This window comes from Bos javanicus, chromosome 10 (assembly GCF_032452875.1).
Source record: "Bos javanicus breed banteng chromosome 10, ARS-OSU_banteng_1.0, whole genome shotgun sequence".
NCBI classification, from domain to species: Eukaryota; Metazoa; Chordata; class Mammalia; order Artiodactyla; family Bovidae; genus Bos; species Bos javanicus.
The window spans coordinates 58,101,670-58,126,433 of NC_083877.1; the positions used below are offsets into that span (position 1 = coordinate 58,101,670).

The 24,764-nt window shown below is 41.1% G+C and overlaps 1 protein-coding gene across 1 annotated transcript in view; it reads right to left on the reverse strand.

Moving 5' to 3' along the window:
* TMOD2 (tropomodulin 2) overlaps nt 1-24,764 on the reverse strand; it is a 56,697-nt gene that overhangs the window by 22,752 nt on the left and 9,181 nt on the right. Inside the window, exons 2-7 of the mRNA XM_061428759.1 lie at nt 16,890-17,084; nt 15,249-15,405; nt 11,681-11,803; nt 8,885-8,971; nt 2,539-2,669; nt 445-552 (exon numbers count right to left, since the gene is read on the reverse strand). Of these exons, the coding sequence (XP_061284743.1) occupies nt 445-552; nt 2,539-2,669; nt 8,885-8,971; nt 11,681-11,803; nt 15,249-15,405; nt 16,890-17,015 (732 nt within the window). The 5' untranslated portion in view covers nt 17,016-17,084. The remainder of the gene's footprint in view (nt 1-444; nt 553-2,538; nt 2,670-8,884; nt 8,972-11,680; nt 11,804-15,248; nt 15,406-16,889; nt 17,085-24,764) is intronic.

Consider the following 24,764-nt stretch of genomic DNA (forward strand, 5'->3'; position numbering starts at 1 on the left):
TTTAAAATACTTTTGAGACATATGAATCCACTTAAAAGATTAAAATGAAATATATGTTAACATTTTTTCTATGTGCTGAAGGCTTCCTATAGGCTTTCGTGGAGGAGGGGTCTCATATCCATTTATTGTGATGGAATGCTACTGCAGGTGCAAACGTTTCAGAAAATTTGTACTAAGAATAGAACAAAATCTAAATATTTATTTAGCTAGATGCCTAATCTAATATCTTTCTCCTAAAATTGTAGTGTTAACAAAATTCTAGTGAATTCAAAGTGCCTGACTTGTGGGTTCTTGTTTTACCATCTCATTATAACTAATTTTGTTTATTAATTATACAGAAAATACATTGACCAGATCTGAACATTGTTAATTGATAAAACAAATTACAAATAGCTTCTACTGAATTAAATATCTGAGGGCTGTATTTCTAGGGATTCTACTCACAATTGCCACAGGGTCATTGCTGCGGGTTGCGGCCAGACTGAACTTTTTCACGTGAGTGTTGGTCTCCAGAGCCTTTGCAAATTCCTTCAGGGTTGGAATTGGAATGTTCTGTGAGAAAGACACAGATTGTCGATGAATCCTTCTATAGCACCTTCACCCTAAGCTCAGGACCCACAGCTTTTACATACAGCAGGTCCCCGACCTACGCATGAGTTTCGTTCTGAGAGCACATTCCTAGGTCCAGTGTGTACGTAACTCCAACAAAGTTAGCCTAGGTACCCAACTAACACAATCAGCTAGATAATACTGTGTAACAGGTGTATAATACTTTTTCACACAAATAATACATATATAAAAAACAAACAGAAAAAACAAATGTTTTTAATCTTACAGTACAGTACCTTGAAAAGTACAATAGTACAGTACAACAGCTGGCACACAGGGGCTGGCAAGTGTGTGTGCATCTTTGAAAGTTCACAATTTGAAGGTTCGTATTTTGGTGACTTAGATGTACCTTAGATTTTATCCTCTCTAAAAGACATCGATCGTCCATCTCTAGCAACCAACCTATCCAGAGCCAATAGCACCACTTAGTGTCCAATAAGGGAATCTAACAGTGTGACACTCGGGCATCACTTCTGTTTATCCTCCGAATTATGCACACACCACCCTTCCCTCTTTTTCTCTTTCATTCTCTATATTCTAGCCAGACTAGAATTAAACTAGCTCTAACTCATCTTTCAAGACCCAGCAGAAATATCACCTCCTTTGTTTATTGATTCTCTTAGGCAGAATCAACTTCCCTTACCTGCAATTCCGCAGAATTTGGGGGCTTACCACATCACGTTATAATTATCCGCCTAGTGTTTTGCTCCTAATTTAAGTTCTTCAGAATTGAGACTGAATGAATATTATTCCCCCTTCCATAGCACTTAGCACAGTACTGAGCACCGGAGAGGCAGGCAGTACAGGGCACAGCTAGAGGCTACCATGAGTTCATGGAGCACTACAGGCCAGCTCTGTGACTGGGGACACTGGAGTCTTTTAAAGTCCCACTAAGGATTAAATGAGATAATGAATTTCAAGTATTTAGCAACGTATATGTCACATAGCTAGTAGTCAATAAAAATTAGTTGATGTTATTAAATGCTAGAAATTGGTCTAATAAGAAGGAACACAAAAGGTGTCAGCTAGTGTTTTCTCTTTCCCTCATTCTTTCTCTCTCTCCCTCTCACACACCACACAATTTCTCCTCCCTTTCAGAGTGCTAAGACATTGTCAAAGCAGAAGTGACTTCAGAGAATAGGCTATAAAAGACATTGTGGCTTTCAGTTTACTCTCTCTTTTTCTCTTGGGTCATTTGCTCTGGGGGAAGCAAGTTGTCATGACGTGAAGATATGTTGGCGGCCCTATTAAGAGGTCCATGTGCTGAGGAGCTGAGGCTCCTGCCAACAGTCACATGAGTGCACCCTCTTGCAAATGGAGCCCCAAGCCCTGGTCAAGCCTTAAGACGACTGCAGCTCTGGCTGACAGCTTTACTACAGCCTCATCTGAGACCCTGAGCCACAGCTACCCAGTCATGTCACTCTCAGATTCCTGACACTCAGAAATTATGTGAAATAATAAACTGTTTGTCGTTTTAAGCCTCTAAGTTTTTGGGTAATTTGTTCCTCAGTAGTAGATAACTAATAACACTTGTTTAACACAAGTACTGTAATTCTTTTCAAAGAATTCTAGAAATAATTCTCTTTTTTTAAACCTACTTCTTTAATTTATTTAAAACATTATTATTTTTTAACTTTTTATTTTATATATTAGAGAATAGCCAATTAACAATGTTGTGATAGCTTCAGGTGGACATCAAAGGGACTTAGCAATACATACACGTGTATTCATTCTCCCCCAAACTCCCTTCCCATCCAGGATGCCACATAGCATTGAGCAAATAAATCCACTCCTTCTGAATAGGATATTTTGCCTCAAAATCAGCGACTATAAAGGATTTAGAACATGTGTAAAGGCAGGCAGTCATCTCCAGTAAGTTTTCTGACTGAACGATAAATCAAGTGACTGACAGCAATCATAATGAAATACCTTAATGTTGTTGAGGTTGACTTCTTGCAAGCTGGGGTCATTGGCTTTCATCTGCTGTAGACTTACTTCCACATTTGTGGGATTGGGTGGTTCCTCAAATACTGGCTTGACCTTTTCACCTTTGACCACATCTAAGACACAAGTTTAAATTTTAAAAATAAAATGTAAGGTCTCTCCCATAAAAATCAGAGACAACTTCTCCCCAAATGACCTTGTTTTCATATGTGGTGATTCCAATAATATTCTAATATCAGTGACAGCAAGCTTATTCTCAACTCAGCAAGCAGAGGAATGGTGTGGCTCTGAGTTACAGCCTTCCAGGTTAGTGTTTTCAGCTGCAATGAGAAGTCTCAGTGGTTGATGCTCCATGGAGCCAAAAGTGCAGGAGGCTCTACAGCAAACTCAAACTCCTAAAAGAATATCCACAGGTAGTTATAGCTGCTCCATACGGACCTCTTTCAAACTATAATAACCAAACCAAAGAATCTAAGATGCACAAAAATGAGTTCCTTTATTTCCTAAACCTTAATTCTCCCCTGGCCCATCCTCTGATTTCCATCTTGGAGCTCTAATTTTGAGGATGGTATAGGAAGAGAAAGGAATAGAAAAGAAAAGTGGAAGAATTCTCAAAAGCAGTTAACAGAAAATGTTTGCAATGTATGTAACACACAAAGGGTTCATATCTCAATATACACAGAGCTTCTACAAGGCAGTAAGATAACCCAGTGGAAAATGAACAGCTAATGATCAGAGGAATCTCTATCAGTCAACCAAAAAAATATAAAAAGTAATTAAATTCTGAGAAATTTAAAAATAAGATACCGTTTGACTTGCCAAAAAATGTAAAAAGATAATATTCACAGTCAGCAACAACGTGGATGAAAAAGCATTTTCATATATTGTTAGTGGGAAGGAGAGATATTCCATGTACAGAAATATTCAGTGTTGTCAAGATATCAGTTTTTCCCAAATGCAATGCAATCCCAATCAAAATCTCAGAAATTTAGTTTGCAGATATTAAAAAATGATTATAAAGTTTATATAAAGAGGAAAACTACACAGAATAGCCAGAACAATATTGAAAGAGAAAAACAAATCCAGCAATTCAACCTAAAGAAGACTTAAAGCTATAGGAAGGAAGATAGTGATATTGGTGAAAATATGCAAATATATCAGTGGAACAGAATAGAGAGCCCACAAATAGACCCACATAAATAAAATCAATTGATCTTTGACAAAGCAGCAAAGGTAAAATAGTGGAGAAAAAAGTAGCCTTTTCAACAAATGGTGCTGGAACAACTGGACATCAACATGAAGGAAAAATAACAGAATCTAGATACAGACCTTATGGGCTTCTCAGGTGCTGCTAGTGGTAAAGAACCCACCTGCCAATGCAGATGTAAGGGCTGGTTCAATCCATGGGGTGGGAAGATCCCTTGGAGGAGGGCATGACAACCCACTCCAGTATTCTTGCTGGAGAATTCCATGGACAGAGAAGCCTGGCAGGCTACCTACCATCCATAGGGTTGCAAAGAGTTGGACACAACTGAAGTGACTTAGTACGCACACACAGACTTTACACTCTTCACAAAAATTAACTCAAAACAGATCATTGACCTAGATTTAAATGAAAAACTACAGAACTCCTAGGAGATAACATAGGATAAAATCTAGATGACCTTGGGTTTGAAGATGAAGTTTTAGATACAGCCCTAAAGGCCTAATCCTTAAAAGGAAGAATTGATAAACTGACATGCATTCAAATTAAACATTTATACTCTGCAGAAAATACTCTCAAGAGCAATGGGGAGAAAAAGCACAGACTGGGAGAAAATATTTGCAAAAGACACATCTGGTAGACTCACAGATATAGAGAAAAAACTAGTGGTTACCAGTGGGGAGAAGGAGGAGGCGAGGGACACTATATTGGTATAGTGAAAAAAAAGGGTTGTTATGGGATTATTTGAAATCATGTGTGTGAATACATCAAGGCTGTATATTGTCTCCCTGTTTATTTAACTTATATGCAGAGTACATCATGTGGAATGAATGCCGGGCTGGATGAAGCACAAGCTGGAATCAAGAATGCCAGCAGAAACATCAATAACCTCAGATATGCAGATGATACCACCCTTATGGCAGAAAGTGAAGAGGAACTAAAGAGCCTCTTGATGAAAGTGAAAGAGGAGAGTGGAAAAGCTGGCTTAAAACTCAACATTCAAAAAACCAAGATCATGGCATCTGGTCTCATCACTTCATGGCAAATAGATGGGGAAACAATGGAAACAGTGACAGACTTTATTTTGGGGGGCTCTAAAATCACTGCAGATGGTGACTGAAGCCATGAAATTAAAAGATGCTTACTCTTCGGAAAAAAAGCTATGACCAACCTAGACAGCATATTAAAAAGCAGAGACATTATTTTGCTGACAAAGGTCTATCTAGTCAAAGCTATGGTTTTTCCAGTAGTCGTATGGATGTGAGAGTTGGACTATAAAGAAAGCTGAGTGCCAAAGAATTGATGCTTTTGAACTGTGGTGTTGGAGAAGACTTGAGAGTCCCTTGGGCTGCAAGATCAAACCAGTCAATCCTAAAGGAAATCAATCCTGAATATTCATTGGAAGGACTGATGCTGAAGCTGAAGTTTCAATACTTTGACCACCTGATGCAAAGAAGTTACTCATTGGGAAAGACCCTGATGCTGGGAAAGATTGAAGACAGGAGGAGAAGGGGATGACAGAGGATGAGATGGTTGGATGGTATCACTGACTCAATGGACATGAGTTTGAGCAAGCTCTGGGAGTTGGTGATTGACAGGGAAGCCTGGCCTGCTGCAGTCCATGGGCTTGCAAAGAGTTGGACGTGACTGAGTGACTGAACTGAACTGTGTGAAACTTTTGCAATTTGTAAAATATTATATAATTTAAAAAATCTTTGATTCCTTAAAAAAAATCGGAAAAAAGATACATATGATAAAGCACTTATCCAATATATACAAGAACTCTTAAAACTCAATGATAAGGAAACAACATGATTTTAAAAATAAGCCAAAAATGTTAAGAGATATCTCACCAAAGAAGATATACAAATGAAAAATAAACATATGAAAAGATGCTCCACATCATATGTTATTAGGGAAATGCAAATTAAAATAGTGACACACCACTACATACCTATTAGAATGACCAAAATCCGGAACATTGACAAAACCAAATGCTGGTGAGGATGTGGAGCAACAGAAATTCTCATTCATTGCTCATGGAATTCAAAACCAAACATCTTACCATAAGATTCAGCAATCATGCTCCTTTATGTTTATCCAAAGGAGTTTAAAATTTATGTCCAAAATTTGAACACGGATATTTGTAGCAGCTTTACTCTTAATTTACAAAATTTGGAAGCAACTAAGATGTCCTTCAGTAGGTGATCTGATAAACTGTGGTATATCCAAATAATGGAACATTATTCAGTGTTAAAAAGAAATGATCTATCACTGCCACATGATTTAGCAATTCCACTCCTGGGCATATGTCTAAAATAAGCAAAAACACTAATTTGAAAAGACACATGCATCCCCATGTTCACAGAAGTATTATTTACAATTGCCAAGATATGGGAGCAGCCTAAACATATATCAACAGATGAATGATAATATATACACATATGTACAAACAAATATGGGCTACTACTCAACCATGATAAACAATGAAATTTTACCACTTTACAACAACATGGATTAACTTGGAAGGTAGTATGCTAAGTGAAATAAGTCAGACAGAGAAAGACAACTACTTTAAGATGTCACTTATATGTGAATCTTAAAAGAACAAATTAGTGAATATAACAAAAAGGAAGTAAACTCACACATACAGAGAACAAACTGGTGGTTACCAGTGGGGAGAGGAAAGAGGGGAGGAGCAAGACAGAGAATTAAGAATTCTCTTAATTAGAGAATTATTTTAATAGAGAATTAAGAAGTACCAATTCTTATGAATAAAATAAACTATGGGATATATTATATAACATAGGGAATATAGCCAACTCCATAATAATATATAATAACTATTAATGGAGCATAACCTTTAAAAACTGAATCACTATGCTGTATACCCATAACTTATATAATATTGTACATCAACTGTTACTGTTACAATAAAAAAAAAGAAAGGCTCTATCAAATCTTGAAAAGACACAGAGGAACCTTAAATGCATATCACTAAGTGAAAGAAACCAGTCTGAATAGGCTACATACTATATGATTCCAATTATATGACATTCTGGAAAAGGCATAATGATGGAGAGAGTTAAAAGATCAGCAGTTGCCAGAGGTTAGTGGGGAAGGAGAGATGAACAGGCAGAGCACAGAGAAGTTTCAGGACAGTGACACCACTCTGCCTGATACCGTAGTGGTGGAAACCTGTCATTGTGCATTTGTGCAAACCCACAGAATGTACAAACCCAGCAGAGAGCCCTGTTGTAAACTGTGGGCTCAGAGTGATAATGATGTGTCAGTGTAGGTTCATTAAGTGTAACCTACAATGGTTCATTAAATGCACCACTCTGTGCAGGATATAGCTAAGTGGAGAGGCTGTGCATATGGAACGGCATATCTCGGTACCTTTCTCTCAATTTTGCAGTGAACACAAAACTGCTCTAAAAAAATAGTATTTTAAAAAGTTAATGATATGTGTGCATGTGTATGTATAACAGCCCAGTAGGCTATGCATCAAACTTTTTTTTTCATAATAAACATGTTGTCAGAATGTTACATTTTGGTATTGAGATTAAAAGGATGAATATTTTTCATTTGTGTGCATAAGAAACCAGAAGGAAAATAAAAGGAATATTGCTCACTGTCTGGGTAAATTACCCAGTATAAATGGTGGTTGACAGACACATTGCTGAGACTAGAAAGCATTGCCAAAGTCACCATTAGAGAGAATAAACTATAATTTTATTAAGAAAAGCTGTGATCTTCTGTGAGTTTTCCTAACAGCTGTATCACACTGTACTGAAATTATTTGATTATTGATCCGTCCCTCCCACAGATAGATAAGTTCCTTTGGGCAGGCACCATCTCTTTTACCTTTGTACCTAAGCCTAGAATGTTCCTGACAGTAAATATTTAGTAAATGACTGATGAATGAGTAAGTGAGAGAGGCTAATGAAGGGTACATTTCTCCAGAAAATGGTGACAAAGAAGAGAGTGGTCTGGAATGTTCTGTGGCAAATCCACACCAGTGTGTCTTTCATGCTTTCTGGGGGAAGTAGGTACTCAAATTCTAATGACAAACATCCATTATTGAGACAAAGAGGCAATCGAACAGAGAAGGAAATTTATCTAAAATACTACAGGAAATCAACTCTGAATATTCTTTGGAAGAACTGATGCTAAAGCTGAAGCTCCAATACTTTGACCACCTGATACGAAGAGCTGACTCATTGGAAAAGACCCTGATGCGGGGAAAGATTGAGGGCAAGAAGAAAAGAGGGCAACGGAGGATGAAATGATTGGATGACATTGCCGACTCAATGGACATGAGTTTGAGCAAACTCTGGAAGACAGGGAAGCCTGGCATGCTGCAGTCCAAGGAGTTGCAAAGAGTCAGACACGACTTGGCCACTGAACAACAGCAACAATCACAAACATCCATAATTAAGACAAAAAGACGTTTCTCGAATAGAGAAGGAAAACTTAGCTAAAATACTATAGCTAATTAAAGCGTCATTATGACATAAAACTCTCCTTTCTGTGCTAAGCAAACCTTTTTATCTGTCATTTCCTCCTTTGACTGAACCTATCAGGAGAGAATTTGCCTGCAATGCAGAAGATCATGGTTCGATTCCTGGGTTGGGAAGATCCCCTGCAGAAGGGATAGGCTACCCATTCCAGTATTCTTGGGCTTCCCTTGTGGCTCAGCTGGTAAAGAATCCGCCTGCAATGTGGGAGACCTGGGTTCGATCTCTGGGTTGGGAAGATTCCCTGGAGAAGGGAAAGGCTACCTACTCTAGTATTCTGGCCTAGAGAATTCCATGGACTATATAGTCCATGGGGTTGCAAAGAGTCAGACACGACTGAGTGACTTTCACTTTCACCAGGAGTGTGTTCTGGGCAACACACTCTGATCGGTACTAGTCACACTGCCAGACAGGGCTCCCAGTGCTGGCCACTTATTCTGATCTGATTACTCACAGCCCAGTGATCCTTGGTGAACTGACAAAATCCACCTTCAAAGCCTAAAAGAATTCCAGACTCCCCAGGGGCCCAGTCAACAAGCCTCTCTCCTATCAGCAACACCCGGAGGCTCCCAGGTTTCATAAAACCACATATTTCATGTCAACTTACTTCTCACAGGCCCTTTGCCACCTTTTGTGTTGGTTGTTTCTTCATCAAACTTGGGATTGTTGAGCAAATTGTGTACTCCAAGAACAGCTGAAAAGCAAAAATAATCTGTGAATAAAACTTAAGTTTGAGAAAGCTTGTTAAGATATCCACATTGTTAATTTTCCCTTTGCAGAACAATTCTTCATACCATAAAGATAAGTCTCTTGACCTCACTTGTCTTGCAAAGTGTGTGACACATGTATAGTATTAAATAAGCTTTTTTTTAAATCCCTCCTCCTAAGATCACTAGCATTCTTCACATCTTTCTACATCTATATATCTGGAGTCGTGTAGGATCTGAGGGACAACGGTCTAGTGAAAGTGAAATCAGCAAATGAAAATCTGCTTAGATCTCCTAGTTAAGTAGATTCATCCCTATGTTTTCTCATCTGTAAAATTTGAACGTGGGACTGAGTCTAATGATATTTTAAGCTCTAAAATTATATAGACTATAGTATGTAGTTATTCTGGAGACAAAGGGCTGAAAGATCATGGTCCTCTTTCAGTGTAGGCCTCCCCATTGCTTTCATCTCTCAGTACCGAAAAGAGTGGTTCTTTTCCCTTCTAGAGCATCCCAGGGTGGGAAATAAGAGATGTCGGCAATAAAAGGTCCGGTAAGCAGGCTGAGATTTTGAGTCTCCTGTACTACACAGAACTCACACCAGAGGGCAGTACAGTATGCAGGAGACAGCACCGGCCATAACTGAACACGGAGCAGGCACTAACTGCCACTGCCCACCCAGCTTTCCCTTCCTTAATGAACTCCAGGTGAGAAATTCCAGGAGGCCTACTGGGGAAGGATCCCAGAATAATCTGCCAATGGTGGCAGGGGCCCACCTCTGAGCTCCTCATCAGCTGTATACTATACTCTAGAAGGACTGCCCATATAGCCAACAAAGGGTAAATGTTCAGAGCCAGCGAGTGTAGGGGTTTAGAGGAGCAGTCAGGAGCAGTCAGCCTGAGTTTAAATCCTGACTCTGTTATGTACTATCTGTATGGCTTGAGAAGTCATTAAATGCCGCTAAGCCTCAGTTTCCCCATCTGTAAAACAGGGATAATCATTACACTTTACCTATTACAAGGGTTAAATGACTTCCTATGTGTTACGCACTGTTCTAAGTGCTTTACAAATTCTTGTTAAATAAATAAGAATTTGTCACTGTGTTTTTGGCCTTGTCTAGGGAGAATAAACACAGGACTCTGAGACCATCCAACAAGCATATCTTGCTTTGGCCCCATATTCACTATGCAACTTATGATTATAATTTCACTCCCCTTGTCAAGTTTTAATTTTAGAATAAGGCAGAGTTGGTTCTCCTGGGAGGAAGGAGATTATTATTACTCATGTCTTCCAATGGAATAACAATGTGAAAATTCTTGCCAAAGCTGTGGACTGTTTTTCAAAGCACCTCTATCCTGTGGGGACCTAATGACCCTAATAATGCAGATTTCCATCCAATCAGCACACAAATACGTGGGTACATGCATGGAATCTTTTTCAAAGGAAATACAAGAAACGGGAGGAAGCTTATATAATTCATTACATATTATTGTACTATTTGGGTTTTTTCTTTAAAAAAAAAAAAACTTTTTACTTTATATTGGAGTATAGCCAATTAACCAGAGAAGGCAATGGCAACCCACTCTAGTATTCTTGCCTGGAAAATCCCATGGACGGAGGAGCCTGGTGGGCTGCAGTCCATGGGGTCGCAAAGAGTCGGACACGACTGAGCGACTTCACTTTCACTTTTCACTTTCATGCATTGGAGGAGGAAATGGCAACCCACTCCAGTGTTCTTGCCTGGAGAATCCCAGGGACGGGGAGCCTGGTGGGCTGCCGTCTATGAGGTCGCACAGAGTCAGACACGACTGAAGCGAATGAGCAGCGGCGGCGGCAGCAGCTTAGCCAATTAACAATGTTATGACAGTTTCAGGTGCACAGCAGAGAGACTCAGCCACACATACACATGTATCCATTCCCCCCCCGAAACTCCTCTCCCATTCAGACTGCCAATAACACTGAGTGGAGTTCCCTGTGCTATACAGTAGGTCCTTGTTGATTATCCATTTTAAATATAGCAGTGTGTACATTTGATCCGCAATTCCCTAACTATCCCTTCCCTGGGTTTTTTCTATCTGTGTGTATAACCAATTCACAGTTCACATATAATAATAATTATTATTATACTGTTGCTATTGTTAAGAAAACTAGAAAAAATGAGCAGACTGGGCTGAATATGGATGTACTTTATTGGGGAAATATAACAGTAAAATGGGTTCTGCTCTATGGTTAGGTTAATATAACTAAGTGGGAATCAAAAACAGTGACTGTGGGAAAGAACAAGACATTTTGTGATGGAAATGGAAATTTTGTGATTATAAAACGCCAAATGTGAAGCTCTTTTGAAGGCATAAGGGCTGTTATTTTGTTGTTTAAATTCTCAACACTCCTTCATATTTCTTCTCTTTGACTTCTCACCGTAACTCTTGGATTTTGTAGGATAGGTGTTACTGTGGGTACTTTTCAACTGAAATATGATTTTACATTTTATAGCTGAGATACAGTGAAATGTTTGCTCAGAGAGCTTAGGTGACCTGCATCCAGCCTCTCAGCTGCCTAATGGCTGAAGTCAACTTGATACCATAGTAACAATCAACAGTGACTGACACAGGGGCTCAGAGGCTGTTCCAGGGGGTCAGTGCATGTCTGGAGGTCACAGAGCTAGACAGAAAAGCTTCCCAGAGCTGAGGACTAACCTGCAAGGTCATAGAGTTCAGTGTCGGAGGCGCTGGCCAAAGCTTCTTCCAGTTCTGGGTCCAGGGTCACCTTTTCTTCTTTATGAGTTTCTATGGGCTTTTCTTTGGGGATAAAGACTCTCCCTTTAAATCAGAAGAAAAACAAAAGCATTGTGTGCTGCTGCCTTGTTCTAGGGGAAGTGAACTAACCAGAGAATGTACAGCTCTGGTCATTAAGAGCTGAAGCATTAAACCAATGCAGGTCCAACCAGGATTAGTGGGTTAGTGACATTGGCATCATCTCAGAAATTAAGGAATCCTGGTTAGACATGCTCCTGGGTCACTGATGGTCTTCCTGGGGCCCTGTACACACCTCACTCTGATCCTTCCACTCTTTCTGGAAAACTTGTTCTCTGCTCCTTTAACCCAATCATGTGGCTTCTCCTAAGCTCCCCTGAGCAGCTGTCCACCCCGTCTGGACCCCTATTTATTACTCTGGCTGCTCCTGGACGCCTAACCCCCTAAGAACCATCTGCAGATTAATCTGGATCAGGAGTTAATTCACCATAGCTGCTCCCCAGACCTCTGCTCCGAGAACAGAAGACGACAGCTTTCCTCTTGTTATTCTCTCACTACCCTAATACTGCAAGCTAATTGGCCTTTTATTGAAGAGTTGACATTACAATTAATTTTTTCCTTCACCATTGGTCTAACAATAACCATGCTGCCATAGAAACAGCTCCATGTTTCCACTGCAAACCTTGGTTATTTGCCCTATTTGTCACTGCCCAACCTTACTTTCTTAATAAAATGACACCATCAGTGGTTCATGGGGCACTGGATGCACATGGTTCAGAGCTGCCATGACGCTGCACAGGGAATGCAGCAGCCAAGGAGCTGGCACTCCTGCTTCCGTGGCCGCAGCACAGAAGCTGAGATGGCATTCATTCCAATCCATGTTGTCCAGTGCCTGCCCCATGCCAGTTTCTGTGCCAGGATGCAAGAGAGACACAGTCCCACTGCGGATCTCAGATTCATGTGACACACACACAAAACTGGAAGTAAGCAAAAGGATGAATGCTGTCACAGTGCTACGGGAGCAATAGAAGGATGTCATGATAGAAGGAGCATGGTTTAGACAGAGGTCAGGGAAAGCTGGAGGCCCTGACATTTAAGCTGGGACTCTCAGCAGGTAAAAAAATGGGGAGGCAGGTGAGAGAGAAGACGACCTTGGGGTGGGAAAAGAAGTTGGCAGGTTTGGGGAATGGAGTGAGGACAGTGGGGCTGAGCTTAGTGAGGGGAGGGGAGATGCAGTCAGAGAGGTGGGCCGGGTGAGCTCTCCATGACTCTGAGCACCATGGCAATGGTTTGAGACAGTAAGCAGGGAATGACATGATCGGATCTGTGTTTTAAAAAGACAATGGATACCATGAGGTTATCGGTGATTCCAGTTGTATTCTGGGGACCAAGTCACTGTTACAGCTGAGGAACCTGGATAGGGGATTGGTAGCCACTTTTCCTCCAAAGGGGAGCTCAGGGTGGGGAGTTAGGGAGGAAGATTTTCCTGTCTTAGTTCAGAGCTCACTCCTTGCTGAAGGAACATCCTCTTACTCCTCAGGCCCCTTCCAGGTCTATCAGAATGTTTCTCACTAGACCACATGCTCCCTGAGGGCAGGGCAGGGTCTGCCCTGTGGAGGTCCCAGCACCTGGCACAGGGCTCTGAGGCCAGGAGGTGGCTGGTAGGTGCTAGAGGAACAGATGATTAAGTGCACTGGCCTCTAGCGGAAGCATCTAACAGAGGCAGACCCGGGCAGACACCTGCGACTGAGACAGGCCCTGGTCAGGAGGAACACGCCAGTGCTTGATGCTGCTTTACACTTCCGAAACTGCTTCTTTAGGGCTTACATTTTTTTTTTTTTAAATGAAACGAATTTGAATACCATTACACTCTAAGTATTCAGTTCATTTTGGGCTTCCCAGGTGGTGCTAGCGGTAAAGAACCCACCTGCCAATGCAGGAGACTTAAGGGATGCAGGTTAGATCCCTGGGTGGGGAAGATCTCCTGGAGGAGGGCATGGCAACGCACTCCGGTATCCTTGCCTGGAGAATTCTATGGACAGAGGAGCCTAGTGGGCTACTGTCTATAGGGTTGCAGAGTCGGACACGACTGAAGCAATTTAGCACAGCACAGCACATTCAGTTGATTAGCCTATGGGTTCCTTTTTCTGTCCCCTTACTCAAGCAGATTATTACTTTTTGTGGCTAAGCAGATTTTTTTTTTTTTTTATAAATTATGGTTACCTGTGTGGGTTTCAGAAGCCAGATTCACACTTTTCTAATGACAATATTCTCTCTTTTGAACTGGCAGCTTTTTTTGTTGTTCTTGCTGTTCAGATCTTTAATTTCTCTGCACATTAGTCTGTATTTTTTAAAATTTTATTGAAGTATAATCAATTTACAATATTATATCAGTTTTAGGTATACAACAGATTCAATATTTTATAAATTAATTATATTTAAAATTATCACAAAAGAATGTTTATATTTCCCTGTGCTATACAATACATCCTTGTTACTTACTTTATACATAGTAGTTCGTGTTTCTTAATCCCATACCTCTATCTCACCCTTCCTTTCCTTTCTTTCCCTTCTGGTAACGACTAGTCTGTTCTCTATTTGTAGCCTACATCTTCTGCCATGGTTCTTTTTTTTTTTTTAATAGACTTCATTGTTTGGAGCAGCTTTAGGTTAGCATTGGGAAGTACAGACAGTTCCCATGACCGCCCTGCCCTTCAACCTCCCCTCTAATGACAGCCCACAGCAGTGTGTGCTTGTTACAACGGCTGAACCCACACGGACATCACTGTCACCTAAAATCTAGTTTATATTAGTGTTCACTCTTTTTTTAAAAATTTGGGGTTGTTGTTTATAACATTGTACAACAAAGTGAATTAGCTATATGTATAATATATAGATCTCCTTCCTCTTTGCCCTTCCTCCAACCTGTCCCTCATCCTACCCATCTAAGTCACCACAGAGCAGCGAGCCAAGCTCCCTGTACTATGCAGCAGGTTCCCACTGGCTATCTCTTTACACATGGCAGTGCATGTATGTCAATCCCAATATCCCAGTTCATCCCACCTCCCTCCCGGGCCATGCCCACATGTCCATTCTCTAGGTCTGTCTCTATTCCTGCCCTGCACATAGGTTCATTTGTATCAGTTTTCTATATATGTATTAATATATGATACTCTTTTTTCTCTTTCTGACTTACTTCACTCCACCTAAATATCCATCAACAGATGAATAGATAAAGAAGATGTGGACTATATACAATGGAATATTACTCGGCCATAAAAAGGAACACAATTGGGTCATTTGTAGAGACATGGAGGACTCATCCTTGGTGGTGTATGGTCTGTGGGTCTGGACATGTGTCCACACACATATGTCCACCAGCTACGATGCTTTTAATCCTACTGAATCCAGTTCAGGCTTAGTTCCCACTGTCAGGCCAGTTCCCTCACCTGACCCTCCACAACAATACACTGGGGTACTTACGTTGTCAGACTGCACCTGTGGTCCTTACCTTTCTTTTCTCCGGTGAAGGGCACAAAGTCTTCCCTGTCTTTCTGCTCCAAAGCTTCCTTCTCCAGGTACATAAGGAGGTGTTCGCGGTCAAACGGGCCCGTGGCTGCTTTCTGTGTCTGGTCTTTCTGTCGAAATCCAGCTGGCAGCAGTGCACTCTGATGAGACAGAGGAATGAGCAGGAAAAGGGGTGTCTGATATGTTTTCCCTCCCTGACCCCTGCTGTGTAGGGGGAACTTGGGCAGAGCACACCTCGCAGAGATGAGGGCTGGAGCTCTGGCATATCTTTGAGGCCCTATTCACTCTAACATTCTGTGTTGACGGCAGGTGATCCCAAAGAGCTCAGGCAGAACTCAGGCGGCTGAAACAGCCTCAGATTGCTGCAGCTGCCTTCTAGAACAAGCCACCCTTCACAGCCTCTTTCCTTATAGATCCCACTTAGGTTTGTCCAGCAGTGCTCCCAGGGATGCATATGGAAGAGCCAATATGGCCACACTCTCTTCTTTTTTTATTTTTTATTTTAAAAAGGTTTTTTTGGCTGTGTTGGGTCTTCATTGTCTTGTGGGCTTCTCTAGGTGTGGCACTCAGGTTTAGTTCTTCTGAGTCATGTGGGATCTTACGTTTCCCATCCAGGGATCGAACCCATCTCCCTTGCATTGGAAGGTGGATTCTCAACCACTAGACCACCAGGGAAGTCCCCACACTCATTTCTAATCTCTCCTGGGAAACATCCAAGCTGGTAAGTGAACATTATGATAGCTATTGATATCTGCTTGATGAAACACAGAGGTATCTCTTTTAAGTTTCAAAAGCAAAAAAAGATACTTGCATTTTTTAAAGTAAAAAAAATTCCAAATTATCTGGCATTATAGAATATCATATTTTAGTGGATGTTTTTATTTATAGTAAAATCACTATTTTAGATGTCTCTGCCTCTAAGTTTGAGATAATACTAGCAGGGCTGAAGAAAGTGCTTGATAAACAAACATTATAACAAGCTATTTACCTTTGTAAGAGCTCATAAAAACATGAAATGCTCCATTTAAATCTATTTGATATTACAGTTACAGTTATTCTAATATATCCATTATTGTGAGATCACCAAGATTTTAACTTGTTTATATATATTAAAGAAATGAGATATTAAAAATATCTGCTTTGGGGGCTAAAGATTTGGTTTAAATACCATCTCTGACATTTACCAGGTTACCAGTATGGGATCTTATGTAAATTACTTTTCCTGGTCTGTCCCCTTATTTATGAAATGGGGATAATATAATTTAAGTAAAGGACTCCTGGGCCCAGCAGAATACATGACTCAGAATAAACTTGGTCATGTTTCTTTCCTCTTTCTTTTTCCTTTCTTTTTCCATAAGTCAGTCTAGTCCTTCTTGGAGTCAATGGAAAATATTTTCTGGCATTTACATTAAACTGGTTTTTGAGAAATGAAATTGCCATATCAAATATGTGGCTACTGAGGTTCTCCATGGTTTATAAAAAAGTAAGTGATTCAGAACCAATTAGGGAAGAACACAGACTCTGCATTTGTAGTTCAGGGATTCCTATATTATTGTTTAAGGACATGCTATATCATGCATCCCACCTTATCACTAACCACCTGCTTCAGTTCCAGGTCACTAACCTCAGGATCTAGGTCATCAAGAACATTTTCCAACTGTTTCAGTTCCTCTTCTGAGAGTTTGCCAAGAAGCTCATCTTCATCAATGTTCTTGTATTTCTCCAGCTCTTTTTGAAAAGGGAGTGCCATGGTTTCTTATATGCCTTTCTCATGGGCCACGAACATTTAACTGTGCCAGCTTCCTAAGACTTCAGAATACTAATAAGAAGAAAGAAAGACTGTTACCTCCTTTTGATAAATAGGACTTATTAGCAGGAGACAGAGCTATGCTATCTGCCCATGGAGTCTTTCCACTGGACGAAACAGTCAACAAAATAAGTAGTATTATCTTCATCACAGCCTGTGTGCTTACAAAGTATTTTCATGCATATTATCTCCCTTATTTAGATTTTTACAATGATGTGGAAAGGAAGCCTGGAGAGATATAGATATCACATTTTACAGATGAATATTCTGAGGCCAAGTGAAACATGAGGCAAGGGGGCAGGGCACAACTTTTAAAAGAATGACATAGCCATAGGACATGACAAAAATTGGTTAGAACCAACAAGGTCCAAGGTGGCAGAAGATGTGACTTCCAGTAAACATTGAGCCTTATTATATGCTCACTGTAACACATTAGCATCTAAATGACACACCCACAGGAGCCAGGACAGTTCTGAGGTCAACCAGCAAAGGCCAAAAAGTGGGCAGTGGCCCATTTCCTGGAAATCTCCACCCTTTTCCCCAAACAGCTGGAATACTCCTCCCCCTTATTCAGTTTCAGCTTAAGTTCAGTCGCTCAGTCGTGTCTGACTCTTTGTGATCCCATGGACTGCAGCATGCCAGGCTTCTCTGTTCTTTACAATGTCCCGGAGTTTGATCAAGCTCATGTCCATTGAGTCAGTGATGCCATCCAACCATCTCATCCTCCGTCATCCTCTTCTCCTTTCGCCTTCAATCTTTCCCAGTGTCAGGGTCTTTTTCAAATGAGTCAGCTCTTCGTATCAGGTGGCCAAAGGATTAGAGTTTCAGCTTTAACATCAGTCCTTCCAATGAATACTCAGGACTTATCTCCTTTAGGATGAACTGGTTGGATCTCCTTGCAGTCCAAGGGCCTCTCAAGAGTCTTCTCCAGCACCACAGTTCAAAGGCATCAATTCTTCGGTGCTCAGCTTTCTTTATAGTCCAACTCTCACATCCATTCATGACTAAGGGAAAAACCATAGCTTTGACTAGATGGGCCTTTGTTGGCAAAGTAATATCTCTGCTTTTGAATATGCTCTCTAGGTTGGTCATAACTTTTCTTCCAAGGAGCAAGCGTCTTCTAATTTCATGGCTGTAGTCACCAACTGCAGTGATTTTGGAGCCCAAATAAATAAAGTCTGTAACAGTTTCCATTGTTTCCCCATCTATCTGCCATGAAGTAATGGGACCAGATGCCATGATCTTGGTTTTCTGAATGTTGAGTTTTAAGCCAATTTTTTCACTCTCCTCTTTCACTTTCATCAAGAGGCTCTTAAGTTCCTCTTTGCTTTCTGCCATAAGGGTGGTGTCATCTGCATATCTGAGGTTATTGATATTTCTCCTGGCAATCTTGATTCCAGCTGTGCTTCATCCAGTCCAGCATTTCTCATGATGTACTCTGCATATAAGTTAAATAAGCAGGGTGACAATATACAGCCTTGAACACTTCTTTCCCAATTTGGAACCAGTCTGATGTTCCATGTCCAGTTCTAACTGTTGCTTCTTGACCTGCATACAGATTTCTCAGGAGGCAGGTCAGGTGGTTTGGTATTCCCATCTCTTTAAGAATTTCCCACAGTTTGTTGTGATCCACACAGTCAAAGGCTTTAGTGTAGTCAATATAGCAGAAGTAGATGTTTTTCTGAAACTCTCTTGCTTTTTCCATGATCTAGTGGACGTTGGCAATTTGATCTCTGGCTCCTCTGCCTTTTCTAAATCCAGCATGAACATGTGGAATTTCACAGTTCATGAAATTTCACAGTTGAAGCCTGGCTTGGAAAATTTTGAGCATCACTTTGCTAGCATGTGAGATGAGTGCAGTTGTGCAGTAGTTTGAGCATTCTTTGGCATTGCCTTTCTTTGGGATTGGAATGAAAAGTGACCCTTTCCAGTCCTGTGGTCACTGCTGAGTTTTCCAAATTTGCTGGCATATTGAGTGAGGCACTTTCACAGCATCATCTTTTAGGATTTGAAATAGCTCAACTGGAATTCCATCACCTCCCCTGGCTTTGTTCATAGAGATGCTTCCTAAGGCCCACTTGCCCCCTCCCCCTCATTAGCCTATGAAATTACCCATTGCTATAAAAACTGACAACCCATACCCTGGTGCTGCTCTAGCCTCCCGGGATGGCCCACACTCTGTCTGTGAAGTGTGTTTCTAAATAAATCTACTTCGTACCTATAACTTTGGAGAAGGCAATGGCACCCCACTCCAGTACTCCTGCCTGGAAAATCCCACGGATGGAGGAGCCTGATAGGCTGCAGTCCATGGGGTCGCTAAGAGTCAGACACGACTGAGTAACTTAGCAGCAGCAGCAACCTATAACTTTGTCTCTCACTGAATTCATTTTGCAATGAGACATCAAGAACCCAAGCTTCATTAAGTCCTGAGACCAGGTGTGTGCTCTCAGTTAAAAGATCGCAGGTTCAAACCCCAATCAGAGTTGCATGGTTTACGCAAGCGACTGAGAGCCTTGCTTGAGGTCTCACAGCTGGGATGTGCCAGGCCTGTGGAGTCCCCGTGGAGTAAATGCCTTCCCACCAGATTACTTTGCCTCCTTCAGCTTTCCACAGAGAACAACAATGAAAAACAATGCGCTAATTGTAAGGCAGTTGTAAGGAGCAGACTTGTGTCTTTTCAGAGGGAGAGTGATGTGAAGAATACAAAATGGGGCTCATTCAGGAAAGAGAGTTTGAACCATCCATGTGAGAAAGCATTGTCAAGAAACTCCCCTGCAACTAAACTAAGACAGAGTCTAAAATTCTGGCTACTCTCTCCACTCTTCTCCCTTCTTTTCTTCTTTCTCCACCTCCCATTCTCTTTCTAGTCTCATTTTCTTTTTGTTTCTAAAGCCATTCTCCCCAATTCTTTGTGCATGCTAAGTCACTCCAGTCGTGTTCGATTCTTTGCGATCCCATGGACTGAAGCCTATCAGGCTCCTCTGTCCATGGGATTCTCCAGGGAAGAATACTGGAGTGTGTTGCCATGTCCTCCTCCAGGGGATCTTCTCGACCCAGGGAATGAACCCACATCTCTTATATCTCCTGCATTGGCAAGCAGGTTCTTTGCCACCTAGTGCCACCTGGGAAGCTGTAATTCTTTGTACCCCTAGACTATTCTTTTTTCAACTTTCTCTTTTTATACTACCTCCCTCCTAAACTTCCACTCAAAATGAAAATTTTCTCCAATCCCTTCTTTCTGGCAGAGGGACTTTACTAATCTCCTCTAGAAAGATAATACTGCATTCAGGAAATAGCAATGTGCTTAACTGACTGTGTTTCTCTTTTGGCAGTATTAATATCAAGCAGATATTTCAAGGCAATAAATACTTGTGTAAACCTACTGTTTGCCAGGCATGGTTCTAAAAAACAGGAATACACAGATAAATAAGATATGACCCCTTCCCCAAGGAGATCACAGCTCAGTGATATATACGTATGTGTGTGTGTGTGTGTGTGTGTGTATACATATATATGTACATATGTATAGGATGTCTTCCCTATACATCTTGCCAAAGAACCAGGGCTTTATTCTGTTCCAGATGGGGAGTTACTATACATTTTTCAAGAGATATATAACCTTTGAAAAATAGGCTGCAAAGCATGTTACAGCCACTGCAGCCAGCCCAACGGTGCGCCCTGAGGGGACTCAGGATAGGAAAGAACAGAATACTGGCCCTAGAAAAGGTGCATATCAAAGGAATGATTTCAGTGAGCCCAGTCTTTTGCAGCTCCCCACACATAAAGAAGTGCTAAATTCATTAACTTGAGATGTTTGGTTTTCATTAATTAATAGTAATCTTTTGATGGTCTGATTCCCTGGTTTTTGTAGCAAAAAACCCTATATATATGGGTTCCTACGGGTTCCTAGCATACCTCTCGGAGAAGGCAATGGCACCCAACTCCAGTATTCTTGCCTGGAAACTCCCATGGATGGAGGAGCCTGGTAGGCTGCAGTCCATGGGGTTGCTGAGGGTTGGACACGACTGAGCGACTTCCCTTTCACTTTTCACTTTCATGCATTGGAGAAGGGAATGGCAACCCACTCCAGTGTTCTTGCCTGAAGAATCCCAGGGACGGGGGAGCCTGGTGGGCTGCTGTCTATGGGGTCGCACAGAGTCGGACACGATTGAAGTGACTTAGCAGCAGCAGCATACCTCTCAGAGTTATCTGAGAGACTTCTGACCAGGTTTGAGTCCTCAGAAAGTCCACTGAATAAGACATAATTCTCAGCTTTGAGGTTGTGCTTTTTTTTTTCAGTCGACAAGTGCTGCAGCAGAAGTCATGAACACAGTAGGATGGGTGGGGGAGTTGAGTGGAAACTGTGAAAAAAGTTGTGTTCGAGTCTTGAAGGGAAAGGTCATGAGGCGGATGATGTATGCAGGAATGGCAACAGCATAAACAAAGGTACAGGATAAGGAGGGACTTTCCTGGTGGTTCAGTGCTTAAGACCTTGCACTTCGACTGCCAGGGACTCTGGTTCCATAGCTGGTTGGGAAACAAAGATCCCATATGTTGCAAGGTGTGGCCAAAAAAGCAAAACCAACAAAGACAAAAAAGAAAGTACGTGATGCTTGGTGAATGGCTGGTGTGGCTAGAGGAGAGGAGCAGGGGGAGAGGAAACAACAAAAGACAAGGTGGGGACGCTGTGAAGGGCCTTCCCTATACATCTTGCCAAAATCTGGGCTTTATTCTGTTCCAGATGGGGAGTCACTACACATTTTTCAAGTAGAAGAGTTGGTCTGAGAAGACTTGTTTTCAGTAAGGTAATTCAAATGGTAAGAATGAAAACCAGGTTGTTATTGAAAGAGATTGGATGTGGGTGGGCCACTTAAGAGCTATTGGAATATTGTTCCTCTCTCCTATTTCTACTGTTTACCGTGTACCAGTTTCTGGTTTTCTATTTTGGTGTCTTTTCCATATCCAACGTAACTCTCTTTCCCTTCCATCTGCCTCCCTTCTTTTAAACTTCTATTTTGGTGTCTTTTCCATGTCCAATGTAACTCTCTTTCCCTTCCATCAGCCTCCCTTCTTTTAAACTTATTTTAAACATCAGCCTCCCTTCTTTTAAACTTCAATATTCCAGTAAAAAAAACAAAACCAAAACAAACCAGAAAAACCCTAGCCTACTAAAGTCAGAGAAACCAACTGGACTGTATACACTGTTTTCTGGTCCCAACTACCACTAATTTATTATGTGAGTCTGGACAAGAATCTCAGCCTGCCACGCTCTTAGCTATCAAATGAAATGGTTGAACTACCCTATGGAATAGATTCTAAGACACACGGTTTCTCACATTTAACACCTGGAAATTGAGGACTGTCCCACAACTGATGGTCCTACAATTACTCGTGACCTAGCAGTGGTCAAGAAGTCATATCTGCCCTGCCTATAAATACATAAATATGAAAAGCAACAGCTTCGAAACTAGCAAAAGGGGTGTCAGGGATTTGCAAAATGTCCCAGGGACTTTTTAAAAGAGTGAAACACTCTTTTAAAACTTATCATAAGGTTTAAGAGCCAACATCAAAGGCTTTTAGATTTTTTACAGGTTTTTAAAATTTAAATAATTTACCATTTATTTAAAATTTAAAAAATTACCACTCTTCATGGCACGGAGGAGATATTGTGTGGAAAAGACGAGTGATTCAGAAAGTTGGAATCTGAACATGAAGAAGCTTTAAGACTATTAACCAATTCATTTCCATTTTCCCTTTTTATGTATGCACAGAGGTGATATATGATTTTTTTTAAACTATGCGTATCCGTAGACACTTTATTTGTAGTAGCCAAAACCGTAAACAACCTGAATGATCATTAGTAGGTGAGGAGATAAACAAATTGTGGTAACCCACCTAATGGAATTGAGAAGTAGAATATTTCCTGCCATATCAGTAAACAAAGGCTCTCACAGTCATCAGTGATTGCAGCCACCATCAATGCTGAGCCCCGAAAGAACTCGGGAAGGAAAGAATACCTGCCATCTAGCAGCCATCAGACCACAGTCATGCTCCACAGTGAGCCTTGAGGAAAGTCAGGATGTGAAAACACAGGATACTGGCCCCAGAGAGGTGAGGTATATATTAAAGGAATGATTTCAGTGAGCCCAGACTCCTGCATCTTCCCATACATAGAAAACCACTAAGTTCCTTAATTTGAGATATCTGGTTTCCCTTTAATTAACAATAATCTTTTGATGTTCTGATTACTTGCCCTTTGTTGCAAAACTTCTATATAATCTGCCACCCCCATTTGCCTCCTCAAAGTGGTCTCTCAGGATTACTTGAGATGCTGTCTCCCAGGCTTGACATCCTAAAAATCCCCACTGAATATAACATAACTCTCAACTTTTAGATTGTGAATATTTTTTAAGTCAAAAGAATCTACTCAGAAATAAAAAATAATGAACTATTGATACATACAGCAACATAGATGAATCTCAAAACAATTATACTGAATGAAAGAAGCCACACCAAAAAGAATGTATGTGGCATGGTTCCATTTGTCTAAAATTCTAGAAAATGTAAACTGATCTATATGACAGCAAGCATATCAGTAGTTGCTTAGGGATGGAAGAGAGGTAGGGAGGGGAAGAGGAGTATGAAGAGGCATGAGGAAATTTGGTGGGTTTCTCATAACGGCTTCACAGGTGTATGCATTTGTCAAAACTCGTCAAACTTTTGCTTCAAATATGCGCAATTTGTTGAATGTCAATTCAGAAAACTATGTGTAAATCTAAAACAGCTCTTCAATACAGTAAAAAATACATTTTTAAGAAGGGTCACTTTCTTTTTGGTAATGCTGTGTGCCTTTCAGGATCTTAGTTCCCTGGCCAGGGACTGAACCCAGGCCCTGACAGTTAAAGAATCAAGTCCTAACCACTGGCCCACCAGGGAATTCCCAAGACGGGTCACATTTTATTTGGTAGCATGGGCACTTCCCTAGCGGTCCAGTGGTTAAGACTTCATGTTTCCAATGCAGGGCGTGCAAGTTTGATCCCTGATGGGGGGTGGGGCAGAGGGAAAAAGATCCCACATGCTGTGAGATGCAGACAAATGATGAAAAAAATTAAAGACAATAATTGGCAGAATTTTTCTTCACAGTGCTATGTAAAATATTGGTATATTTTATGACTCAGGTATCTTAGATAAGATTCTATTTGTAGTTCTGGTCCAGAATTCTACAAGTATACCCCAACTTCTTATCTTCCCCTGAAACAGACTAGTTCTGGTTTTCTTGATCATACCATTAATTTACCAATCATGAGTAAGTGTTCGTGTGTGTGCTTAGTTGTTCAGTCGTGTCCGACTCTTTGTGACCCTATAGACTACAGTCTGCCAGGTTCCTCTGTCAATGGGATTCTCCAGGCAAGAAGACTGGAGTGGGTTGCCATTTCCTCCTTTAGGGGATCTTCCCTACCCAGGGATTGAAACCGCATCTCCTGCATCTCCTGCACTGGCAGGCAGATTCTTTACCCCTGAGCCACTTGGGAAGCTGAATCTACCGCTCACTTCCAAAATTCTGATCAGCTGAATGTCCTCCCTTTCCACCCTTGTCTCACCGGTTACCATTTCCACTGGATTCTTCCTGCATGATACTTTTCACATCATCCTTTTCTGTCAGTCTTGTTTTAGATCTTTGTTCCTTTGGAC